Raw genomic sequence first — 25407 nt, 5'->3', positions numbered from 1 at the left:
CGGAGAAATGATTTCAGACTTTGGGGGATAATGGTTTCTAATGTTGAATTCTAGACACAAACTATCGTTTAATTTTGAGGAAAGATAATTTCAGGCACTTACAGTCTCAGAATTTATCTCACAAAAGTTTTGGAAGATGTGCTCCATTAAAACATGGGAGTAAAGAAAGAGGGAAAGCATGAGGTTTAGGGAAAATGAGAATCCATCATAAAATAATGAAGGAAATCCCCAGGATGGTGGTAAAGGGAGAAAAATACAACATAATAGCTGAGCACCATGTATGGACAAGTCCAGATTGGAGGAAGCCCCAAGGCTCTAGGGAAAATGTCTTGAAGATACAAGACTGCTGTTGTATTTGATGTGTTCAGAAGAGATTGAGAGAACTGGCAAATGGTTTGGGGTGAATTAAGCCTTACGAGACAATCATTAAACTTCAGAATGCATATGAAAATTAAAATTTTCACATCTGGGCAATGGATAACAAATCATAGTGGTGCTAATGCTGACTTATTTACTTGATCATAGTGGTGCAAACGCTGACTATTGATTATAACCAAAATTGTGATGTAACGATATTGTAGGTTAGGGGACAGAAGTGTGTGCAGGCATATAATTTGTACATGGTTACAGTGCTACTTGTTTTTTGTTTTACACATTATCTCTGACTTCCTCCTTTTCAGGTCTCTGACATCTTCTGGAGATGGAGGAGGAAGTCAGAGATACTGTGTAAAACTAAAATTAAATTAAGGAGTACTCTAAGCCTGTTTTTTGGCAATATGTAGATCAGGGGTGTCCAATCTTTTTTTTTTTGAGACGCGAGTTTTGCTATTGTTGCCCAGACTGGAGTGCAATGGCGCAATCTCGACTCAGTGCAACCTCTGCCTCCCGGGTTCAAGTGATTCTCCTGGCTCAGCCTCCTGAGTAGCTGGAATTACAGGCGCCCGTCACCACGCCCGGCTAACTGTTTTATATTCTTTTTTTAGTGGAGATGGAGTTTCACCATGATGGCCAGGCTGGTCTCGAACTCCTGACCTCAAGTGATCCACCCGCCTTGGCCTTCCAAAGTGCTGGGTTTACGGGCGTGAGCCACCGCGCCTGGCCAGGGGTGTCCAATCTTTGGCTTCCCAAGGCCACACTGGAAGAATTGTCTTGCATCACACATAAAATGTGCTAATGAGAGCTGATGAGCCAAAAAAAGAAAAAATAACCAAAACAAGTCTCATAATGTTTTAATAAAGTTTACAAACTAGTGTTGGACTGCATTCACAGTCATTGTGGGCTGCAAGTTGGACAGATTTGAAGTAGATAATACCAAAAAAGAAATACAAGAGATAACTAAGAAGAAATGGAAGAGATAGCCTCTGGGGAGAGAGAAATGGTGATGTTGGGTGGAGAACATGGTTAGACGATTGATTATTGGTTTTAATAAAAGCCTTGTTCAACTGATTCTTGAGCCACATACATATGTGACTGAAAAAAAGTTAAAAATTTTGTGCATATTAAAAATAGATTAAAATATGTAGAATATGATGATACATTACCTGTGATAGGGCTCATTTAACTTCCTGAGGACTGACCTTGGTGCTGAAGACAAAACTATGCTGTTACAACCCAGTCGGCTTAACTTGCCCACGGTGGCAGTGTATTGTGCAACAGAGGTGGAGCTGACTTCATTTTAAAATCACAAGCCATTAGAGAGTACTAAGCCATGATGTGCTAGTGCCAGGAGCCTGAGATGTTTATTCTTGTAGTTCAGAATTTTTTCTGTTGTTTAACAAGTCCATGCATACCCACAGATGTGTGCTTGTGTGTGTCTGATCTAGAGGATTTCTGGTTTGGGGATGGTACTGTGAAGATGGCTCTGATGTTTCTGCTCTCTAAAACCAGCCAAAATCTACAAGGAATATGGGAAATAGAATCTTTCCAGTGTCTTAAAAAATAGGAAACACTTATAACCAGAATCAAAATAGAATGGGACCCAGGAGAGGGAGAACATTGAGAATGGATGCTTAGATTTTCATGGTGTAAACATAAGTAGACCTGCAAAGGACAGTGTTCTCAGAAGAAGCTGACATAACTTGAAGGGACAAAACTAGGGATTCTCTTGGAATAATCACAGGTGTGGAGTACACAAGCTGACTGTGTTAAACTATGTGAATAATACCTTGGGAGAGGCAAAGGAGGTGGGGCTCTGCCAGAAAACATGCACATGTGCTGTCTTCGTTTCTGCTGCAAGACAGAGGAGATGCTGTTGATGTTTTAGTAGTCTGGTTAACTGGTAATCTTTGTGTCAGTAAAAGAAACACATGCACATGCGCACATAACATGTGGCTTAAGGAAAGTCAGGCCTCCTGCTAGTCTAGAGTGCTATTCTAACACCTCACTCAAAAAACTGGTTCAAGAAGCACTCCTTCAGTGATATCATAATCAAAAAAGAAAATGCATAGTATTTATACACAAATATTCCAAGAAAATAGCACAAATCAAGAAAGCAGATGAAAAACACTGCTCGGAAACACTTCTGTACAAAAATTGAAAGAATTTATTTTAAAATGACCTCTGTAGAACAAGAGCAGAAAGCAAAAATACTAAGACTAAAGGAAGAAATAACGAATAACAGAAAGGTAGTAAAAGTGGCCAGGCAGAGTTCAGGAAAGCAGTAGAAGAGAAAAATCCTGAGAGATCTCATTGAAAATAGCAAAAGCATTCTAGACATTGCTGAAAAGCCATGAAGGACTTGGAGGGCTAGGCGCTGTGGCTCAGGCCTGTAATCCCAGCAGTTTGGGAGGCTGAGGCAGGCAGATCACCTGAGGTCGGGAGTTCGAGACCAGCCTAACCAACATGGAGAAACCCCTGTCTCTACTAAAAATGCAAAATTAGCTGTGGTGGTGCATGCCTGTAGTCCCAGCTACTTGGGAGGCTGAGTCAGGAGAATCGCTTGAAACTGGGAGGCAGAGGTTGCAGTGAGCCGAGATCATGCCATTGCACTCCAGGCTGGGCAGCAGGAGTGAAACTCGGTCTCAAAAAAAAAAAAAAAAAAAAGGACATAGAGGTCAGGATTGAGGAAAAAACTAAGTGAAACAAAAGTGAGCAAAGGAGATTTGAAGTATGATGAGAAAGCAATAGCAAAAGAAGACTCAGTATACATATGATTGGTGTCCCTTAAGATGTGAACCGTATAATGGAACAGAAAAAAATGTTAGACATTTCTAGAAGAAACTAGAATTAAATCCGTGAGTGTGCATTGAAAGAGTATAATGTGTTCCAGGATAAATTGATAAAGAATTATTAATAGTAAAATAGAGCCTAGTAAATTACTTAAGCTCTAAAGCAACTTATATTGGCTTCATGGTTCTTCACATCAACATCAACACAGAAAGTAGCATAACAATATCTTCAAAGTCCTCAAGTAAAGAACTGTGACCTGCTGGGCGCAGTGGCTCGCACCTGTAATCCCAGCACTTTGGGAGGCCAAGGTGGGCGGATCACAAGGCCAGGAGTTTGAGACCAGGCTGACCAACATGGTGAAATCCTGTCTCTAATAAAAGTAGAAAAGTTAGCTGGGCGTGGTGGTGGACGCCTATAATCCCAGCTGCTCGGGAGGCTGAGGCAGGAGAACCGCTTGAACCCGGGAGGCAGAGGTTGTGATGAGCTGAGATCGCGGTATTGTACTTCAGCCTGGGCAACAGAGTGAGACTCTTAAAAAAAAAAAAAAAAAGAACTGTGATATAAAACTTTTACGCCCATTCCAAAGGTCTTCAACTGACACTCGTACAAATATTTTTAAACTAGCAAGAACTTGGAATATTTTTCCAAAAACCTTTTCCCTGGAGGAGAAAGACTGAAATCAGGAATGAAATTCAGCCTGCTGAGACATAGATGGAAAAGCTGTGGTAGGACAGACATTGAGCATTGATTCTGTTTCATTGTATAACTGTGGTTAAGACGGTGGAAATTGATTTTACGAAATGCAATGTAACAGAAGTGTCAAGAATCTTGATGATATAAAAGTAATTAACCAAAGTCAGGAAGTAATGGGGAAGACTAACTTTCTTTTATATGCAGGGATCCAGAGATACTGGTTAAAGCTGAGAAATCATCTGTAATATAAAGATAGGTACATTTCAACATGTAGAGGTAACAAATGGTGATAGAGATAAGACTATTCAAGTTTGGTGCTTGTCGTAGTTCATTTTGTGTTGCTGTAACAGAGTACCTGAGACTGGGTGATTTATTTTGAAAGAGGTTTACTTAGCTCATGATTCTGCAGCCTGGGAAGTTCAAGATTCATGGTACACGCTCAGCTTCTGATGAGACCATGCACTGGGTCAAAACATGGCAAAGAAGTTTAAAGCAGACACGTGGAAAGAGGAACCAAACAGAAAGTACCTCCCTTTTAACAATACACTATCGTAGGAACCAATCCATACCTATGAGAACTAATCCAGTCTCACGAGAGTGAAAGGCATTAATCTGTTTAGGAGATATCTGCCCACTTTACTCAGACATCTCCTGTTAGGCCCTATCTCCCAACACTGTTGTACTGGCAGTTAAACTTCATGAATTTTGGTGGGGACGAAAACACATCCAAACCATAGCCATGGCCAAAGGAAGGTAAAGGGAGGTCTTTAGCATTATCATTATTTAGTATCGGTAAGATTAACAGATACCTTTCTGAAGGAATAGAGCTTTAGAGATATTAATAAAGTTGTAGATACAAAATTAATAAAAGACTTCTCAATTATCAGCAAATACAGCAAAGAATGAATGATCTTAATGAAAGATAAAGGGAACCATGTATTTCCAATTTAGTGATAACAAAACTAAGTTCTGATTGTTGCTCTTCTTTCCTTCTCTTCTTGAAAAAATTCACTCCTAATGCCATGAGGTGGGCCTGAGCACAATGGGCATGTGCACTAGAGCAAGACTTTGGAGCCTGCCTTAGGGATGAGGATGGTGTCCACATGGGAGAGAGGAGTAGCCTGACATAAGGTGGTGTAACCATGTGGGTAGGTGGAGAGTCCTTTTAGCAGGGCGAGGCCTAGCATGGGCCATCAAAGTCTGTGTGGAGTAAGGAAGTGTCCATGCAGAATGGTAGTGGAATGGGGAGGGCATCTGCAAAGAGATAGACCTAGAGCAGGAGTTTGGGACAGTTCAAGGTACCTTGAGAGCATCACCAAGGTAGTGATGGGTAGCCTAACTGGATTCACTGCTTCTTATAGAAGGATATCTCCACAGGAGTGTAGCTGAGCTTCGGGTGCCTGAGCCTAAGCGGGATTGAGAAGGGGACCATGTGGGAACAACCTGGCATTGTATGTCAGGAGCCTAAGTAGGATGAGGAGGGTGTGTCTATGGGAAGGCAGCCTAGTACAGGGTTTTGGAGTGTAAAGTCAGGGAGTAGAGAGAGGCATGGGGTGTGGGAGTTCAGGCAGGGTAGACTCGTGTTAATGAGGCCTGGCAGAGTAGGGTGGTGAAACTTGAGGTAAATTCATGGAGGTGGTTGTGTGCAGGGCTATCAGAGACCAAGCCAGGTAATGAGGGCATCTGTGCATGGGGGTGACCAGGTGCAGGGTTTCAGAGCCTAAGCATGTTGAAAAGGGTGTCCTTGTGGAAGGTTGCCCAGGTATAGGTGTCAGATCATAAGTGGGGAGAAGAGGCTGTCCAGGAGGACAGGATGGCATGAGATGTCAAAGCCTAAGCAGGAAGAGAAGAGTAGAAAGGTGGCCCCATGTGGGAAGTTGCAGCCTAAGCAGATTGATGAAAAGCTTATGTGCAGAAAGGTGGCCTGTTTTGGGGTATCAGAGCTCAGATGGGGTGAGGAGAGCATCTCTAAGAGGAGCGCCAAATGGAGTGGAGGTTATGGTGGCCTAACATGTCAGTGATAGGAGATTGTAGTGGACTGAATGATAGTCCCAAAGCTATCAAGGTCCTATTTCTACTTCTCAGAACCTGTAAATATTTATTTGGGAAAGAGATCTTTAGAAATGTGATTGTTAAGGGTCTTGTGATGAGGGGGTGATCATGGATTGTCTGGCTCTACCCAAATATCGTAAGTGTCCTTCTAAAAAAGGTGGATGGGCTGGTCATGGTGGCTCACAGCTGTGATCCCAGCACTTTGGGAGGCCGAGGCGGACGGATGACGTGGTCAGGAGATTGAGACCATCCTGGCTAACGCTGTGAAGTCCCGTCTCTACTAAAACTACAAAAAATTAGCTGGGCGTGGTGGCGGGCGCCTGTAGTCCCAGCTACTCAGGAGGCTGAGGCAGGAGAATGGCATGAACCTGGGAGGCGGAGCTTGCAGTGACGCCACTGCACTCCAGCCTGGGCAACAGAGTGAGACTGTCACAAAAAAAATAAATAAATAAAAAATAAAAATAATAGGAACGTATCAGTTGGACACAGAAAACAACTCGAAGGGGATCTCACGTGGTCAAAATTAGCAAAGACTTAAGCATCAAAGTAAATAATTCTGACAGATCATAACTTATGAAAAAAAGATAAAGCCATTATTCTACCCTGATGTAAATAAATGAAATGGACAGTTTGATGAGAATATTTATATGAGTGTCCATCCAACCCCCAAATATTTATTAATTTCAAAAGGAAAGGGAGTAACTACAATGAAGAGGCCTGTTGGATACCACCTTAATCAGGTGATTAAAGTTCACATCACCAGTAGTAAGATCCTCATTTTGCTGATAGCATGCAATGAAGATATAACAGTAATTCTGTAATGTTCCAAAGATTCATAGTATGAATCTGATCATGAGGAAACAAGACAGATCCACATTGGAAGGCAGTATACAGAATTACTGGTCTGTTAGTCTTCAAAGATGTGTCATGGAAGTCAAGAAAAGACTGAAGAACTGTGTCAGACTGAAGGAGATTAAGAGGCAGTGAAATTAAGTGCAACTGACATGGTTGTGAAGAAGTTTGTGAAACTTGAATGAGGTATGAGGATTGGGTGATAATAGTTGCTCAGTGTTTTCTTTTTTTTTTTTTTTTGAGATGGAATCTCGTTGTGTCGCCCAGGCTGGAGTGCAGTGGTGCAGTCTTGGCTCACTGCAAGCTCCGCCTCCCGGGTTCACACCATTCTCCCACCTCAGCCTCTGGAGTAGCTGGGACTACAGGCGCCCGCCACTACACCTGGCTAATTTTTTGTATTTTTTTTAGTAGAGGCAGGGTTTCACCATGTTAGTCAGGATGGTCTCGCGCTCTCCTGACCTCATAATCTGCCCGCCTCGGCCTCCCAAATTACTGGGATTACAGGTGTGAGCTGCCACGCCCAGCCCAGTGTTAGTTTTCTAATTCTGATGGCTGTATTGTGATTATGGAAGACTATGCCTTTGTAGAAATAACACTAAACATACCTGAGGGTGGTTTACTATTAACTGTGCTTGGAACTTTTGAGATTGTTTCAAAAGAAAAAAAGTTCACCTCAAAGCAAAATAGATCAAAATATGTTGGTGCTTTTGATATGTGAATGGACAATTTATGATATATCTACATAATGAAATATAATGGAATGAAATACTGATACATGCAACATAATGGATAAGTCTTGGAAACACTATGTTGAGCCAAAGAAGTCAGATATAAATGAGTACAAATTGTCTGATTGTTTGTTTAAAAGTAGGAAAGGCTAATCTTTTTTTGAGACCAAGTCTCACTCTGTCACCCAGGCTGGGGTGCAGTGGCACAGTCTAAGCTTATTGCAGCCTTTGCCTGCCAGGTTCAAATGATTCTCCCACCTCAGCCTCCTGGGTAGCTGGGATTATAGGCATACACCACCACGCCTGGCTAATTTTTGTGTTTTTAGTAGAGACGGGGCTTCACCCTCTTGTCTAGGCTGGTCTTGAACTCCAGACCTCAAGTGATCCACCCACCTTGGCCTCCCAAAGTGCTATGATTACAGGCGTGAGCCACCACATGCGGCTAGGAAAGGCTAATCTGTAGGGACAGGAAGAAGTACCTTGGTTGCTGAGCATTGGAGTGATAGACTGGGAAATTGCACAAAAAAACCTTTTGAGGTGGTAAAAACGTTCTTTTTGTTGATTGTGGTAGTTACATGGTTGTACATATTTTTCAGACCATTGAACTGTACATTTGATGTTTGTATTGTATGTGAATTATGCCTCAATAAAATTAGAAAAAGGAAGTTTCTCCCACACATAGAAGAAACTTGTAGTAGTGATTATTTCTCAAGAGATAAACTGGGGATCACAAGTGGGTGGCTTTTTTTCCCTTAAACTCAGTGGTAAGAATGAGATTTTCAGAAAACCCTTTGCATCTATTACCTGTTCAAAAAAATACACTAAAAAGTGTCAGATATGTAGATTTGTATGATATTACATCCTAGGTTACTCTCACCAATGACTAGGGTATGATATTTATTGAGGCCATGCCTTGAGTTTAACAGTTGTGATTTAATACTATTTTGTAACATTTTGGTTAAATATAACATAAAGCTTACCATTTTAACCATTTTAAGTATCACTAACATTAAGTACATCCACATTGCTGTGCAACTATCACCACTATCTCCAGAACTTTTTTATGTTCCCAAACTGGAACTCTACCCCTTAAACATGAACTCCCAGTTCCCTCCTCCCCACAAACCCTCATGGCCATTATTCTACTTCTCTCTCTGAATTTGACTGTTCTAGGTCCCTCATACAAGTGATATTATACAATACTTGTGTGTGTCTGGCTTAGTACAATTTTACAACTTTTTGTAGAAGGAAATAAAGTAGCCAAGAAGTGCAGAATAACATGATCGAAGCTCAGCAGCTTTTATTTTGTTTTCCAGAATTCCTTCCAACTTAAGGGCAGCCAAAACTCATTATTTTAATAAACCTGACTATAAATTGCCTATGTAACTCATGAAAGATATGTCGAATAAATTATATAGTCTCTCGACTAATACATTTCCAGATCTTTAATTTTGATATCTAATTTACTTTTACAATAACTTAATTTGCTCAGTAAAACCAAAGTACTTGTTACCATAAATCTTTTATCAAGGGGGAAGGGGAAGGTGAAGAGAAGTTGGTTAATGGGTACAAAAGTACAGTTAGATAGATGGAATATGTTCTATTTTTTGATAGTGTAGAAGGGAGACTATAGTTATTATTTTGTTGTATATTTCAGAACAGCTAGCAGAGAATTGGAATGTTACCAGTACAAAGAAGAGAGAAGTGTTTGAAGTGACAGATATCCTAATTACCCTGATTTGATTATTATACATTGTGTACATGTATCAAAATATCACATATACCACAAAAATACATACAACTGTTATACATCAGTTTTTAAAAAAGAAAAAATTATTATGTAATGCCCATATGCTGTTGGTAGTACTTTTCTGTTATTAATAAGACCAGTGACCTAACAGGAATTTTAGTACCTTCACAGTTTAAACCTGTGTATCATAATGTTTTGAAAATATCAGTTATACTTTATTATTTTAAGAGAGCGCAAGTTGAAGGGAAGATAATCTTATTTGGCCCTCTTGTACTGAGTGACTTTTAGCATTTTAGTTATTTTTAATTTTTTAATTTTTTGAGATGGGGTCTGGCTGTTTTGGCCAGGTTGGTCTTGAACTCATGGCCTCAAGCAATCCTCCTGTCTTAGCATCCCATTGGGCTAGGATTACGGGCATGAGCCACTGTGCCTGGCTTAGCATTTTATTTATGAAATGTTTTAACAGGAAAACCAAGATAATTTTTGTATACCTATAGACTTGTGAAATAAGAAGGGAGCTCTGAAAATTATGTTGTCTAATTTGTATCCAGTTCAGTTCAGGAAAACCAGTGAGCATATGCTAGGCGGGAAGTGCCATGAATTATGTTTCTTTCTGAGCTCATTTAGTAAGGGGCATTAGAGCCTGTTCAGGTTATTTCCATATAAGACAACCTGAAATAGTGTGGTAGAGGTATGAAGTACAGTGGGAAAATGTTAAAACAGTTTATTCTGGGAAGATATTGAGTTTGATAAAGCTTCTTTTAACTTTTTATAATTTCTACTGCCTTGAAACCAAATGCAGTCTCCTGGCTACCTTTTAGCCCATCTCCTGCTCAGGCGTAGTCTACATCCTGAATAACTGGTTTGATCTTTTGTTGTAACTCAGTTCTTACCCTCTTTTCTAGTCAAGCAACTTATGATGTCTGGTATAGGATGGTTACTAAATTCTTATGCAAGAGATTCAACAACAGCTGACACTTAAAAATAGCCATTAGCAACTCCTTTCATCATTAACATGGACCAAAAGTGTAGAGGAGAAAAAGTTTAAATATGTGTGGAGAATGGAGAGGAGTATATAGATAACTTCTAAATTTATCATAGAAGCTTTGTTTCCAGTCTATTTATAGGCTTCTGTTTTTACTTCCTGAGTTTAGAGAAGTTAGGAGTTGGAAAATTGCAACTCCTTAAGGAAAAAAGAAAAGCCATATTCTGTGTCCTGTAGGCCAGTGGTCCCCACCCAACCTTTTTGGTACCAGGGACTGGTTTTGTGGAAGACAATTTTTCCACCAACAGGGGTGGGAGGAGGATGGTTTCTGGTTGATTCAGGTGCATTACATTTATTGTGCACTTTATTTCTATTATTACATTGTAATATATAATGAAATACACAGCTCACCATAATGTAGACACAATGGGAGCCCTGAGCTTGTTTTCCTGCAAGTAGACGGTCCCCTTTGGTGGTGATGGGAGACAGTGACAGATCATCAAGCACTGGGTTCTCATAAGAATCGTGCAACCGGCCGGGCGCGGTGGCTCAAGCCTGTAATCCCAGCACTTTGGGAGGCCGAGACGGGCGGATCACGAGGTCAGGAGATCGAGACCATCCTGGCTAACACGGTGAAACCCCGTCTCTACTAAAAATACAAAAACTAGCCGTGCGAGGTGGCGGGCGCCTGTAGTCCCAGCTACTCCGGAGGCTGAGGCAGGAGAATGGCGTGAACCCGGGAGGCGGAGCTTGCAGTGAGCTGAGATCCGGCCACTGCACTCCAGTCCGGGCGACAGAGCGAGACTCCGCCTCAAAAAAAAAAAAAAAAAAAAAAGAATCGTGCAACCTAGATCCCTCATTTTCGCACCTCACAATAGAATTTGCGCTCCTATGAGAATCTAATGCCGCCGCTGATCTGACAGGAAGTGGAGCTCAGGCAGTAATGGGAGTGATGGGGAGCGGCTGTAAGTACAGATACAGCTTTGCTTGCTTGCCCACAGCTCACCTCCTGCTATGCAGCCTGGTTCCCAATAGGCTACAAACCGCTCCTAGACCTGGGCTGGGGACCCCTGCTGTAGACCTTTTACATGCTTGGAAGACCTTGTCCTGACTAATACTTTGTCCTTTGAATAACTCAAAACTTTTCTAGGAAATCGTTCCTCTGATTTTTCAATGGATTATTAAATCCTGGGTGTATCCACACTGAATTATGATTGCTTGTTGTATTTGTGTAGACCAGTGTTTCTCAACTGGGGCCTCCCAGGGACATTTGGCAATGTCTGGGGATGCATATTTGGTTTTCACAGTAAAGCGGGTGCTACTGGCATCTCGTATGAAGAGATTAGGTATGCTGCTTAAACACCCTATTGTAATATGCAGGATAGCTGAGTTAGTTTCAGGAGTTAATATTGTTTTATTTTGTGCTTTTTAGTTTGTATAAAAGTGAATGTAGTACAGAATATAGTATTGGTTGTCCATTTCCCATTATTGTTTACTTTCCATGGTAATACAGATTTTCATGAGTGGCTATTATCTGCTTAATTTTCTACTTGTGACATAGGCCTCTAAAAATGTGTGGATTAAGAATAAAAAAAATTCCTGAATAATAATTTTAGATGCATGTTAGAATGCTTTCAGGGAAAATAAGGGTGATACACTATTGAAGTATCTGAATTCCATGCATTTATTAAAACCCAAAATATATTTGTGTTGGTATGGTGAAGAAGCTTTTTATAGCATTGGTATTACTACTTTTACTTTAGTTCTATATGAAGTTTTCAAACTATTGCATTATAGTAGAAACAGCCTTTCATTTTATTTTGAGCATGCTGCATATCTTGTTTCTGAGCAAACATACGAGCTGGGTATTTAGGTATTTGAGAAATTAAGCCAGTTCCTGCTTTCAGAACAGCTCAGAGAGAGGGGAAAATGACATAACTCCATATAGACAGTGCAGTAGTATATATAGAAAGTTCTGGGGAGAGTTGAGGAGGAGAAGGCATTCAAGCTGTTTCAAAACTACCAGCCTAATCACAGGGGATAGGTTTTACAGGTAGAGAAAATAGTTTGCGTAAAAAGTAAAGAGGCATAAAAGAGCATGAAATTTGTGAGTCACAGTGCATGCTTATAGTTGACAGTGCTTAAGGAGAAGGGAGTGTTCAGAGATCATTTTCAGAAAAAGGTTAAAACCATGACTCTCATGCAGATATAAAACAAATAAAAATGAATGTGACCAGGTATGGTGGTTCACGCCTGTAATCCCAGCACTTTGGGAGGCTGAGGCAGGCCGATTACTTGAGGTCAGGAGTTCAAGACCAACCTGGCCAATATGTTGAAACCCCATCTCTACTAAAAATACAAAATTTAGCTGGGCATGGTGGTGGACACCTGTAATCCCAGCTACTTGGGAGGCTGAGGCAGGAGAATTGCTTGGTCTTGCCACTATACTCCAGCTTGGGCAATAGAACGAGACTCCATTTCAGGGGGAAAAAACAAAAAAAGAATGCTAAAATCATTCAAACACATGTTATAGCAGTTCAAATGTAAACTTTTAAACAGCACACATTTATATGAAGTAATGGAATGTTGAAATAAGTTGTAAATGGTAGCAAAGTTTTTTTTTTCCATAGAAGGGGAAAGAAGTCAATGCATTTCTGCCAGATAGGATAGAAATTGCATGTTTGTCACTTGCCTACAATTTATAGATTTATGGAATAGCTCCCATGGAATCAATCTGACAGTGTGTAGTTTTCCATTGGAGTGCAGTTTTGTTTTTTTTTTTTCTATAGGGAGAGCAGGAAATTGGAAAGCACCTTTCAGTGTTCTACCAAAGAATCTGTACTGTATATAATAGGGAGTCAACAAAGTTTTTGGATTTGGAGAATGAAACCAGACTGTGTTTTAGATGAAACAGTTGAGGTGGCAGCATATAGGATTAATTGAATGAGGGAGCAATCAGTGCAGTTAGGCTGTTACAGTGGCAGTAAGAGGGAAGAGGAAGGACAGATCGAGTGTACATTAGGAATTAGAATCTTTAAAACTTACTAGGCATAGGCGAGGCAATGAGAAGAGACAAGGCTTCTGGCTTAAGCAATTGTAAAGATAGTGGGTCATTTTACTGAGAAAGGGGGCCTGTAAGAGGAAAAGCAGTGTTAGGGGAAAAACAAAGATAGTTTTTGGACATTTGCCTTTTGAGATGATACGGCATACCAAGGTGGAAATGTTCCTTATGCAGTTATAAGCCATAGGTTTGGAACTAAGAAGGATTGTGGGCTAAAGATTTCAGTCTGGAATCATCATTTAAATCGGAATTTATACTAGAATAAGTAACATCAACCAGTTACCTAGGGAGAAGATACAGAGAAGAGGAAAAAGACCAAGAACCCTGGGAACATCTTTATTTGCATGGTCCTAAAGAACAATTATGGTGTATATCTCAGGGGCATTATAATATGGTTGTCAGTCTTGCTTTTAATTCTTAATAACAACAGCTTTTCAGCTTTTTTATCTTTCATTGGCATCTGAAACCATATGTTTTCTTAGGTTGTGTAGACCAGCAGGAGAGCTTTGAATAAAAAATTCTTGTTCATGTGTCATTTTAGCGATATACTCCCACATTTTAGATGTCAAGTTGAGAAAGACTTAGTTTGGAGCTGTGCACTAGTGTGAAAAGTGAGATCACCAGTGGACAGAGAAGAAAGAGGAACTCACCCTTAGGTGTCTTACAATACTGTCTTTAAAGCATTGTGGATTTCTGTAATTACATCTCGTACCAAATGCATTTCGGACTCATTGAGGGCTAAGGGCTGAGGGCTATGCTGCTTTGCTCTGCTATTTAGGATTATTGTCTAGCTAAGTTTGAATGGATTCTACTGTTTAGTAATTGAGGGGAAGAGAAGCCTACATTATTTGTGTTCCCATTTTACCTTTCTTCACAATTTCATGGTTAATGTATCATTTCCTCTGTTTTGAAAGAATATACTGACCCTATTTTTTCCTCGGAGTTTTTTCTTCGAGTTCATTTTGACGTAGAAACTCGCCTCCCTCACCACTATCACCACCATGTAGGTAGGAAGTACAATTTTAGGTTATTAAATCTACTTACTTAGTTTTTTAAAAAATGTATATATATGGATGTATTCTGAACTATAAAATCTGTTTAGAGGATTTTGTGGTTAAAATTTGTTTGAAAAAGCTTTTTAAACTGGCATTTTTATATTTAATAACATTTGCAGTTTAAAATTCAGAGAAACCTTGAAAAATTTTACTTTCATTTTTTCTTTTTAGATCATCCAATTATGATGGGTTTTGAACCCCTCGTGAACCAGAGGCTACTTCCACCTACCTTCCCTCGATATGCAAAAATAATTAAAAGAGAAGAAATGGTCAACTATTTTGCAAGATTAATAGATAGAATAAAAACTGTCTGTGAGGTTGTGAATTTAACAAATTTACATTGTATCCTGGTAAGTACAAATCTCTGTTCCAGAATATAACTTCCATTTAAAAAAAGTGATACATAATAATTGTACATATTTATGTGGTAGCTTTGGTTTAACAACAGAATAGTTGATCACTTTATAGACACTGACCAAGGATAAATACTACTATGTCTATTTTCTGTGATAGCAAATATTATACATACATACATTCTATTTAATCCTCAAAAGCTTTTACACTATTTTAGAGATTAAGAAGCTGACATTGAAAGGTTAGATAATTCATCCAAGATTTCTTTTGAGACAGGATCTCACTCTGTTGTCTAGGCTGGAGGGCAGTGGTGTGATCTTGGCTCAAAGCGAACTTGAACTCTTTTTTTTTTTTTTTTTTTTTGTGGAGATGGAGGCCTTGATCTGTCACCTAGGTGACAGTGCAGTGGCACGATCTCAGCTCACTACAGCCTTGACCTTCTTGGCTCAAGCTATCCTTCTGCTTCTCAGCCTCCCAAGAAGCTGAGACCATAGGCGTGTGCCACCACACCCAACAATATTTTAGTTTAATCATCATTTTTGTAGAGATGGGGTCTCACTATGTTACCCAGGCTGGTCTTGAACTCCTGAGTTTAAGCAATCCTCCCACTTCTGCCTCCCAAAATGCTGGGTATGCAGATGAGAGCTACCGTGCTCTGCCAACCTTGAACTCTTGAGGTCAGGTGATCCTTCCACTTCAACCTCCCAAGTAGCTGGGAGAGACACATGCCACTAGACCTGGCTAAATTTTATTTTATTATTATTTTTTTTTGAGATGGGGTTTCCCTCTGTTGCCCAGGCTGGAATGCAGTTGTGTGATCTCGGCTCCCTGCAACCTCCACCTCCCAGACTCAAGCTATCATTCCACATCAGCCTCCCAAGTAGCTGGGACTGCAAGCATGTGCCACCATGCATGGCTGATTTTTTGTATTTTTGGTAGAGATAGGGTTTCACCATTTTGTCCAGGCTAGTCTCTGACTCCTGAGCTCAAGCGATCCACCTGCTTCAGCCTCCCAAAGTGCTAGGATTACAGGTGTGAGTCACTGCACCCAGTCAATTTTTAAATTTTTATTTATTGTGGAGACAAGGTCTCACCATGCGGCCCAGGCTGATCTCGAACTCTTGAACTCAAGCAGTCCTTCCATCTTGGCCTCCCAAAGTGCCAGGATTATAGGCATGGGCCAGTGCACTTGGCCTCACCTTAGTTTTAAGAGTAGGGATTGAACTCTGGATTCTGTCTTCAAAACATATAAATGCGTATATATATGCTGGTATACATAAACATATGTATTTAAGTGTGTGTGTGTGTTTATATATAAATATATGTATGTATATATATGTATAATTTTTATATATATATAATTTTTTTTTTTTTTGAGATGGAGTCTTGCTCTGTTACCCAGGGTGGAGTGCAGTGGCACGATCTCGGCTCACTGCAAGCTCCACCTCCCAGGTTCACGCCATACTCCTGCCTCAGCATCCTGAGTAGCTGGGACTACTGGCGCCTGCCACCACACCCAGCTGATTTTTTGTATTTTTAGTAGAGACGGGGTTTCACCGTTTTAGGCAGGATGGTCTCGATCTGCTGACCTCGTGATCCGCCTGCCTTGGACTCCCAAAGTGCTGGGGTTAGAGGCATGAGCCACCGTGCCAGGCCTTAAGTGTGTATGTATATATGTACTTTTACATATAAAAATAGGCTCATGATGTTTGGTAACCTGCTTTTTAAAATTGCTTGTCTCTGTATCATGGACATCTTCCTTTTCATGTCAACAAATACATGACAAATTCTACATTATTTTAATGGCTGTGTGGTATTCCATTTTAAGCATATATTACAGGTTTTTTCATTTCATTCATTTAAATTACATTTAGGTAATTTTCAATGTTACAAACAATACTAAGATGAACATATGTATAGGTAAATCTTTTTATTATATGCTTCCTTCCCCCTTAAGATAAATTCCTAAAAAACAAAGCTGCTAGGTACATTTTTAACTATCATATTTTGGATTAATATTTTTTATGGGTTAAAATATAGAAAACAAGGCTCATTTTAAGAACATTCAGAGATGGAGCTTTTTTTGTTGTTTTTTGTTTTTTTCTCTTGTACCCGCTGACAGCAGAAAAGCTGTTTAATTGGTAAGGTTATAGTAGCACATGTAAGGTTAGTTGGAAGGGTAGAAAATGTGCAAGACAGTACTGTTGTTCTTAGGACGTAAGTACACTAACGTCTATGGCATAGCTAGGCATTTGAGTGTTACCTTACACGCTGAGGTATGGAATTGCCAGCCCCATGTCATTTCCTCTGTGAAATCTTCCCCTTTGGTTGCTGGTTGCCACTGTACCTGTGTTCCTTGAGATCACACAGTATATAGTTTATACTCCCAGCATTTAGCAGCAGTCTCTGGGAAATAGTTGATAGTAAAGATTTGTGCTTTCGTTTATGTTCTTTATTTTTCCTTCTATTAATTTTTTGTCATTAAAACCCAGCTTAAGTCTTCATTCTTTTACTAAAGTTACACTCATTATGCCTTTAATACCTTACGTTGCATTTGCTTTCTTATACTGTGTTGTAAGAATCAGAATTTTAAAAGTTCCTAGGAAAAAGATCACAGACAGTTTTACATCTAAACAAACTAAGGTTCAGAGGTTCTAAAGTAACCAAATTAGATGACTATAATAGCATATGTGGAATGAGAATATATATTTTCTTACTCTTTTCTGCCACATTGACTTTTATTTTATCGGTAATTGTTACGTGGATATACATTTGTGTTCACTAGATTAATTGCAAGGTCTTTAGGTAAAATCAACCTATAAACCCGTATCAACCATAAGGTAATATGTTTTTAATTTATATGGTTGTTTTACCAGTTGTATTGGTAGGCAAACGGACTTTAAAATATTTTTTTTTTAGTAAGCAACAGGGCTGACTTGACTCCTGATATTGAAGGCTAAGTTGTCTGCCATTATTGTCGGTCAATTTCACTGAGCCCTCTGAGGAAACCATGGCCCATTGCAGGTACCTTAGGGGGACCCACATTGGTTCTAACCCAGGGTAGGTAGCGGAGGCATTGTCAGCGATCCTTTAGACTTTTCTCAGCAAGCTGCAGGATTTCTTAATAAAGAGCTTGATCACATAGATGCCTGAATAGGCATTTATTCTGGTTTCGGTTTCTGAAGAGCTGCTATCCCAAGCCCAAATAGTTATCATTAACAAATCCAAGTATTAAAATACATACATTATTATATAACTATAAAATTTGGAAGATGCAGAGAACTGCAAAGATGATAAATAACTGCTGTCTCACCCTTTATAGATGTTAGCATTTCAGTGTATTTTGTCATCTGGTTTTACATCTACATATAAACCTGTATCTTTTCATTTTTAGATGAATTTCTTTAAAAACAATTTTACATTTGGGGGTACATGTGAAGGTTTGTTGCATAAATAAACACGCATCTCAGGGGTTTGTTGTACATATTATTACATCACCCAGGTATTAAGCTCAGTACCCAATACTTATCTTTTCTGCTCTTCTCCCTCCTTCTACCCTCCCCACTCAAGTAGATCCCAGTGTCTGTTGTTTCCTTTTTTGTGTTTATAAGTTCTTACCATTTAGCTCTCACTTGTAAGTGAGAACATGCAGGATTTGGTTTCTCTTCCTCCGTTAGTTTGCTAAGGATGATAGCCTTCAGCTCTATCCATGTTCCCACAGAAGACACGATCTCGTTCTTTTTTATGGCTGCATAATATTCCATGGTGTATATGTAACACAATTTCTTTCTTTCTTTTCTTTTTTTTTTTTTTTTTTGAGACAGAGTTTCGCTCTTGTTGCTGAGGCTGGAGTGCAATGGCATGATCTCGGCTCACTGCAACCTCTGCCTCCTGGGTTCAAGCGATTCTCCTGCCTCAGCCTCCCAAGTAGCTGGGATTTAGCTGGGATTACAGGTGTGCACCACCACGCCTGGCTAATTTTTGTGTTTTTAGTAGAGACGGGGTTTCATCATGTTGGCCAGGTTGGTCTCAAACTCCTGACCTCAGGTGATTGGCCTACTTCGGACTCCCAAAGTGCTGGGATTATAGGTGAGAGCCACCACTTCTGGCCATAGCCACCACTTCTGGCCATACCACAATTTTTGTATCCAGTCTGTCACTGATGGGCATTTAGGTTGATTCCATGTCTTTGCTATTGTGAACAGTGCTGCAGTAAACATTCATGTGCGTGTGTCTTTGTGGTAGAATGCTTTGTATTCCTGTGGGTACATACCTAGTAATGGGACCACTGGGTCAAATGGCGGTTCTGCTTTTAGCTCTTTGAGGAATTGCCAATACTGCTTTCCACAATGGCTGGACTAATTTATAACTCCTACCAACAGTGTATAATAGAGTTCACTTTTCTTTTCAACCTCACCAGCATCTGTGACTTTTTGACTTTTCAATTGCCATTCTGACTGCTGTGAGATGGTATCTCGTGGTTTTGATTTGCATTTCTCTAATGTTGAGTGATATTGAACTTTTTTCATATGCATGTTGGCTGCATGTGTGTCTTCTTTTGAGAAGTATCTATTCATGTCCTTTGCCCACTTTTTAATGGGGTTGTTTTTCTCTTGTAAATTTAAGTTCCATATAGATGCTGGATATTAGACCTTTGTCAGATGCATAGTTTGCAGATATTTTCTCCCATTCTGTAGGTTGTCTGTTTACAGTTTCGTTTGCTCTGCAGAAGCTTCTTAAGTTTAATTGGAACCCGTTTGTCAATTTTTGCTTTTGTTTTGATTGCTTTTGGTGTCTTTCTTGTGAAATCTTTGCCTCTTCCTCGGACCGGGGTGATATTGCCTAAGTTTTCTTCCAGGATTTTTATAGTTTTGGGTTTACATTTAAGTATTTAATATAAAAAATAATAATTAAAAAAATACTTGAGTTGATTTTTGTATATGATGTAAGGGGTCCAGCTTCAGTCTTCTGCATTATGGCTCAGTTATTCTAGCACCATTTATTGAGAAGGGAGTTTTTTCCCTATTGCTTGTTTTTGTCAACTTTGTCAAAGATCAGATGTTTGTAGATTAGTGGCCTTATTTCTGGGCTCTCTATTCTGTTCTATTGGTCTATGTGTCTGTTTTTGTACCAGCCAGTACCATGCTGTTTTGGTCATTGTAACCTTATAGTATAGTTTGAAGTCAGGTAATGTGATTCTTCCAGCTTTGCTCCTTTTGCTTATGAATGCCTTGGCTATTCAGGCTCTTTTTTTGGTTCCATATAAATTTTAAAATAATTTTTTCTAGTTCTATGAAGAATGTCATTGGTAGTTTGATAGGAATAACATTGAATCTGTAAATTGCTTTGGGCAGTATAGCCATTTTAATTATATTGATTATTCCTCTTCATGAGTGTGGGATGTTTTTCCATTTGTTTGTGTCTCCTCTGATTTCTTTGAGCAGTGTTTTGTAATTCTCATTGTAGAGATTTTTTGCCTCCCTGGTTTGCTGTATTCCTAGGTGGCTTTTTTTTTTTTTTTTTGGTGGCAGTTGTGAATGGGATTGTCTTTCTGATTTGGCTCTCAGTTTGGTTGTTGGTGGTGTATCAGAATGCTAGGGAATTTTGTACATTAATTTTGTATCCTGCAACTTTGCTGGTTATTCATCAGCTGAAGGAGCTTTGAGGCCAAGACTGTGGGATATTTAGATAAAGAATCATGTTATCTGCAGATAGAGATAGTTTGACTTCCTCTCTTCCTGTTTCGATGCCCTTTATTTCTTACTCTTGCCTGATTGCTCTGGCTAGGACTTCTAATATTATTAATATGTTGAACAGAATTGGTGACAGAAGGCATTCTTGTGCCGATTTTCAAGGAGAATACTTCTAGCTTTTGCCCATTCCGTATAATGTTGATTGTGGGTTTGGCATAGATGGCTCTTACTGTTTTGAGGTGTGGTTCTTCAATACCTAGTTTATTGAGAGTGTAACATGAAGGGGTATTAAATTTTATCAAAAGGCTTTTCTGCATCTATTGAGATAATCACGTGACTTTTGTCTTTAGTTCTGTTTATGTGATGAATCACATTTACTGATTTTTTGTATGTTGAATCAACCTTGCATCCCAGGGATGAAGCCTACTTGATCGTGGTCAATTAGTTTTTTGATGTGCTGCTGGATTCAATTTGCAAGTACTTTGGTTGAGGATTTTTGCATCAATGTTCATCAAAGATACTGGCCTGAAGTCTTCTTTTTTTGTTGGGTCTCTGCCAGGTTTTGGTGTCAAGATGATGCTAGCCTCATAGAAGGAGTTGGGGAGAAGTCCCTCCTCAGTTTTTTGCAATAGTTTCTGTAGGAACGGTACCAGCTCTTCTTTGTACATCTGGTAGAATTCACCTGTGAATCTTTCAGGTCCTGGCCTTTTTTTTTTTTTTTGGTTGGTAGATTATTTATTATTCATTCCGTTTTGAAGCTTATTACTGGTCTGTTCAGGGAATCAATTTCTTCCTGGCTTAGTCTTGGGAGGGTGTTTGTGTCCAGGAATTTATCCATCTCTTCTAGGTTTTCTAGTTTGTGTGGAGATGTTCATAGTAGTTTCTGATGGTTGTTTTTATTTCTTTAGGGTCAGTGGTAATATTCCTTTCATCATTTCTAATTATGTTTATTTGGATCTTCTCCCATTTCTTCTTAATTCGTCTAGCTAGTAGCCTATTTTATTAATTTTTTTCAAAAAAGGAATTGCAGGATTTGTTGATCTTTTGAATGGGTTTTCGTGTCTTGATTTCCCTCATTTCAGCTCTGATTTTTGTTAGTCCTTGTCTTCTACTAGCTTGGGGATTTTTTGTTCTTGGTTTCTCTGATTCTTTCAGTTGTGAAGTTAGGTTGTTTGAGATCTTTCTAACTTATTGATGTGGACAATACATGCTATGAATTTCCTTCTTAACACTGCCTTAGCTGTGTCCTAGAGATTCTGGTATGTTTTATCTTTCTTCTCATTGTTTTCAAAGAACTTCTTAATTTCTGCCTTGATTTCATTATTTACCCAAAAGGCATTCAGGAGCATATTGTTTAATTGACATGTAATTGCATGGTTTTGAGTGATTTTCATTGTGTTGACTTCTATTTTTATTACACTGTGGTCCAAGAGTATGTTTGGTATGACTTCAGTTCTTTTACATTTGTTGAGTATTGTTTTATGTCCAATTGTGTGGTCAATTTTAGAGTATGTGCCATGTGGTGATGTGAAGGATGTATATTCTGTTGTTTTGGGTGGTGACTTCTGTAAAGGTCTGTCAAATCCATTTGGTCCAGTGCTGAGTTTAGGTCCTGAATATCTTTGTTAATTTTTTGTCTAGATGATCCATCTAATACTGTCATTGGAGTGTTGAAGTCTCCCACTGTTATTGTGTGGGAGTTGTGTCTCTCTGTAGGTCTTTAAGAACTTGCTTTAGGAGTCTGAGTGCATATATATTTAGGATAGTTAGGTTTTCTTGTTGAATTGAACCCTTTACCCTTATGTAATACCCTTCCTTGTCTTTTTTGATCTTTGTTGGTGTGAAATCTGTTTTGTCTGAAATTAGGATCACAACCCCTGCTTTTTTCTGTTTTCCATTTGCTTGGAAGATTTTCCTCCATCCTTTTATTTTGAGCCTATGAGTGTTGTTATGTGTGAGATGAGTCTCTTGAAGACAGCACCTCAGTAGGTCTTGGTTTTTTATCCAGCTGTCACTGTTTTTCAAGTGGGCCATTTAGCCCATTTACATTTGGGTTAGTATGATATGTGTGGATTTGATCCTGTCATTATGGTGTTAGCTGGTTATTATGTTGGCTTGTTTTTGTGGTTGCATTATAGTGACTCTAGTCTGTGTGTTTGAGTGTGTTTTTGTATTAGCTGGTAGGAGTCTTGCCTTTCTATATTTAGTGCTCCTTTCAAGATCCTCTTGTGAGGTAAGACTGGTGGTAATGAAGTCCCTCAACCTTTGCTTATCAGAAAAGGATCTTATTTCTCCTTCACTTAGGAAGCTTAGTTTGGTGGAATTTGAAATTCTTGGTTGAAAATTTTTAAAAGAATGTTGAATATAGGCCCCCAATCTCTTCTTGTAGGGTATCAGCTGAGAGGTCTCCTTTTAGCCTGATGGAGATCCCTTTTTAGGTTACCTGCCCTTCCTTTGTAGCTGCCTTTAACATTTGTTTCATTTCGGCTTTGGAAAACCTGAGGATTGTATGCTTTGGGGATGATCTGCTTGTGTAGAATCTTGCAGGACTTTTCTGTATTTCCTGAATTTGAATGTTGGCTTCTCTAGCAAGGTTGGGGAAGTTTTCACGGACAGTACTCAGAAATATATCTTCCAACATGTTTGCTTTCTCCCCTCCCTTTCAGGGATGCCAGTGATTCAGAGTTGGCCTCTTTCCATAATCCCATACTTCTCAGAGGTTTTTTCATTCCTTTTTATTCTTTTTTCTTTATTTTTGTCTGACTGTCTTATTTCAGAGAACCAGTCTTCAAGTTCTGAGATTCTTTCCTCACCTCGGTTTATTTTGCTGTTAATACTTGTGATTGCATAGTGAAATTCTTGTATTTTTCAGCTCTGTCAGACCTTTTAGGTTCTTTTTTATGCCAGCTATTTTATCCTTCAGCTCCTGTATCACTTTATTATGATTCTTATTTTTCTTGGATTGGGTTTTGCCATCCTCCTGAATCTCTATGATCTTTGTGGTCCTGTCCATATTCTGAATTCTATTTCTGTCATTCCAGCCAGTTCAGCCTGGTTAAGAACTCATGTTGGAGAACTGGTGCAGTCATTTGGAGGACATATGACACTCTGGCCATTTGAGTTACCATAGTTCTTGCATTGGTTCTTTCTCATCTCTGTGTGTGGGTGTTCCTTTAACTGCATTGTAGATTGAGTACAGTCAATAGACTTCTTTTCTGGATGTTTTCACTGGGCCAAGGCTTTCTGTAGGGTCTTTATTTGAAGGTGACTTCTTGTCTCCGGTTTCAGAGTCGGGTATGTTAGTGAGGTACTTTTGGTGTTGAAGCTTTGGAGTGTGATCCAGCAGGTGACACCTAGGCTTATTTGATCACTTGGTAGAATCTTGCTCAGAAAGCCGTATCTTTTGGTCTTTCCCTGTAGTCAGCAACAGTCAGTAATGTGCATCTAGTTGACTTGGTTACTTGGAATTTATTTCTGTGAAATAGGAACTAAAGTTCTGCCATGACTTAGTAAATTATTGTTGGTATTATTTTTATGGTATACAAATTTAATATTGGTATCCACATAATTCCATGATTGGTCAGTTTTTTTAAGAAAAGTTTTTAGAGTCTAGAATTATCCATTGTCCCTTTTATACAATTAAACAATTTCTATAGAAATAACCTGTATTTGTCATATTTTAACTCTGGTACTATGTCATTTCCAGAAGGTCTAGTAAAAATTATACTCTATATGATGAAGTATTTTTGGCTTTTATTTAATCTATTAATGACACTGCTTTTTCTTTATGTATCTATTAGGATTTTTTCTGTGAATTTAGTGAACAGTCACCATGTGTTCTTTCAAGATCTCTGTTACAGGTAAGTTCCACTTAGTCTCAGAATACTTCTTTAAACATTATACGTGTATTGACATTGTTTTATTGGTTGATTGAACAAAAGGTAGATGCTTTTAAAGGATTTTCCAGTATATAAACATTCAATGTGGCCAGGCACGGTGGCTCACACCTGTAATCCCAGCACTTTGGGAGGCTAAGGTGGGTGGATTACTTGAGTCCAGGAGATCAAGACCAGCCTAGGCAATATGGCAAAACCCAGTCTACAAAAAATGAGCTGGGTGTGGTGGTGCATGCCTGTGGTCCCAGCTACTCAGGAGTCTGAGGTTGGAGGATCGCTTGAACTGGGAAGTCCAGGCTGCAGTGATCTGTGATCCCACCACTGCATTCCACCTTGGGCAACAGAGTCAGAGCCTGTCTCAAAAAAAAAAAAAAAAGTCTACAGTTAGTAATTTAAGCTACCTGTATGAGACCAAGCTTTCTGTATGAGACCAGAAAAAGAAGAGCAAATTAAAGCAAACAGAAGGAAGGCAATAATGAAGAGCAGAAATTAGTAAAATATGGAACAGAAAAACAGTGGAGAAAATCAGTGCAACCCAAAGCTCATTCTTTGAAAATATTCATGAAGTCAGTGAACCTCTAATGAGACATAAGGAGAAAAATAGAAATGACTAATATCAAGAATGAAAGAAAGGGTATCATTACAGACTCTATAAACATTAAAAGGATAGTAATGGGATATACAACTCTGTCCATAAATGCAGAAGCAGATAAAATGGACCTATTCCTTTAAATGTAGATACAAACTACCAAAACTCACTCAAGAAGAAACAGATAATTTGAATAATTTCTTATCTGTTAAATAAATTGAACTTATAGTTAAAAACCTAACAATGCAAACTCCAGGCCAGCTCTGTGCAGTGTCTTCCAGAAAATAAAAGAGGCAAGAACACTCATATGAGCCAGAATTTACTCTATCAAAACCAAACCAAAATTACAAACATGGAAAACTATAGACCATAGTTTCCTCATGAACACAGATGTAAGAATCTTATTCCACGAACACAGATGTAAAAATCTTCAATAAATTATTAATGAATCAAATTCAACAATATATAAAAAGAGATAGTACACCATGACCAAGTGAGATTTATCCTAAGAATCACGCCTGGTTCACCATT

At 39.1% G+C, this 25407-nt stretch overlaps 1 protein-coding gene across 1 annotated transcript in view; it reads left to right on the top strand.

The window, feature by feature from the left end:
- The window catches only part of NAA35 (N(alpha)-acetyltransferase 35, NatC auxiliary subunit), an 86775-nt gene that overhangs the window by 45106 nt on the left and 16262 nt on the right, over positions 1 to 25407 (top strand). The window contains exons 11-12 of the mRNA XM_011945888.1: positions 14516 to 14694; positions 24192 to 24251. Of these exons, the coding sequence (XP_011801278.1) occupies positions 14516 to 14694; positions 24192 to 24251 (239 nt within the window). The remainder of the gene's footprint in view (positions 1 to 14515; positions 14695 to 24191; positions 24252 to 25407) is intronic.

The sequence above is a fragment of the Colobus angolensis genome, unplaced genomic scaffold (genome assembly GCF_000951035.1).
Source record: "Colobus angolensis palliatus isolate OR3802 unplaced genomic scaffold, Cang.pa_1.0 Scaffold246, whole genome shotgun sequence".
NCBI classification, from domain to species: domain Eukaryota; kingdom Metazoa; phylum Chordata; class Mammalia; order Primates; family Cercopithecidae; genus Colobus; species Colobus angolensis.
The sequence above is the reverse complement of the archived record's forward strand: the minus strand, read 5'-3'. Positions and strand labels throughout refer to the sequence as shown.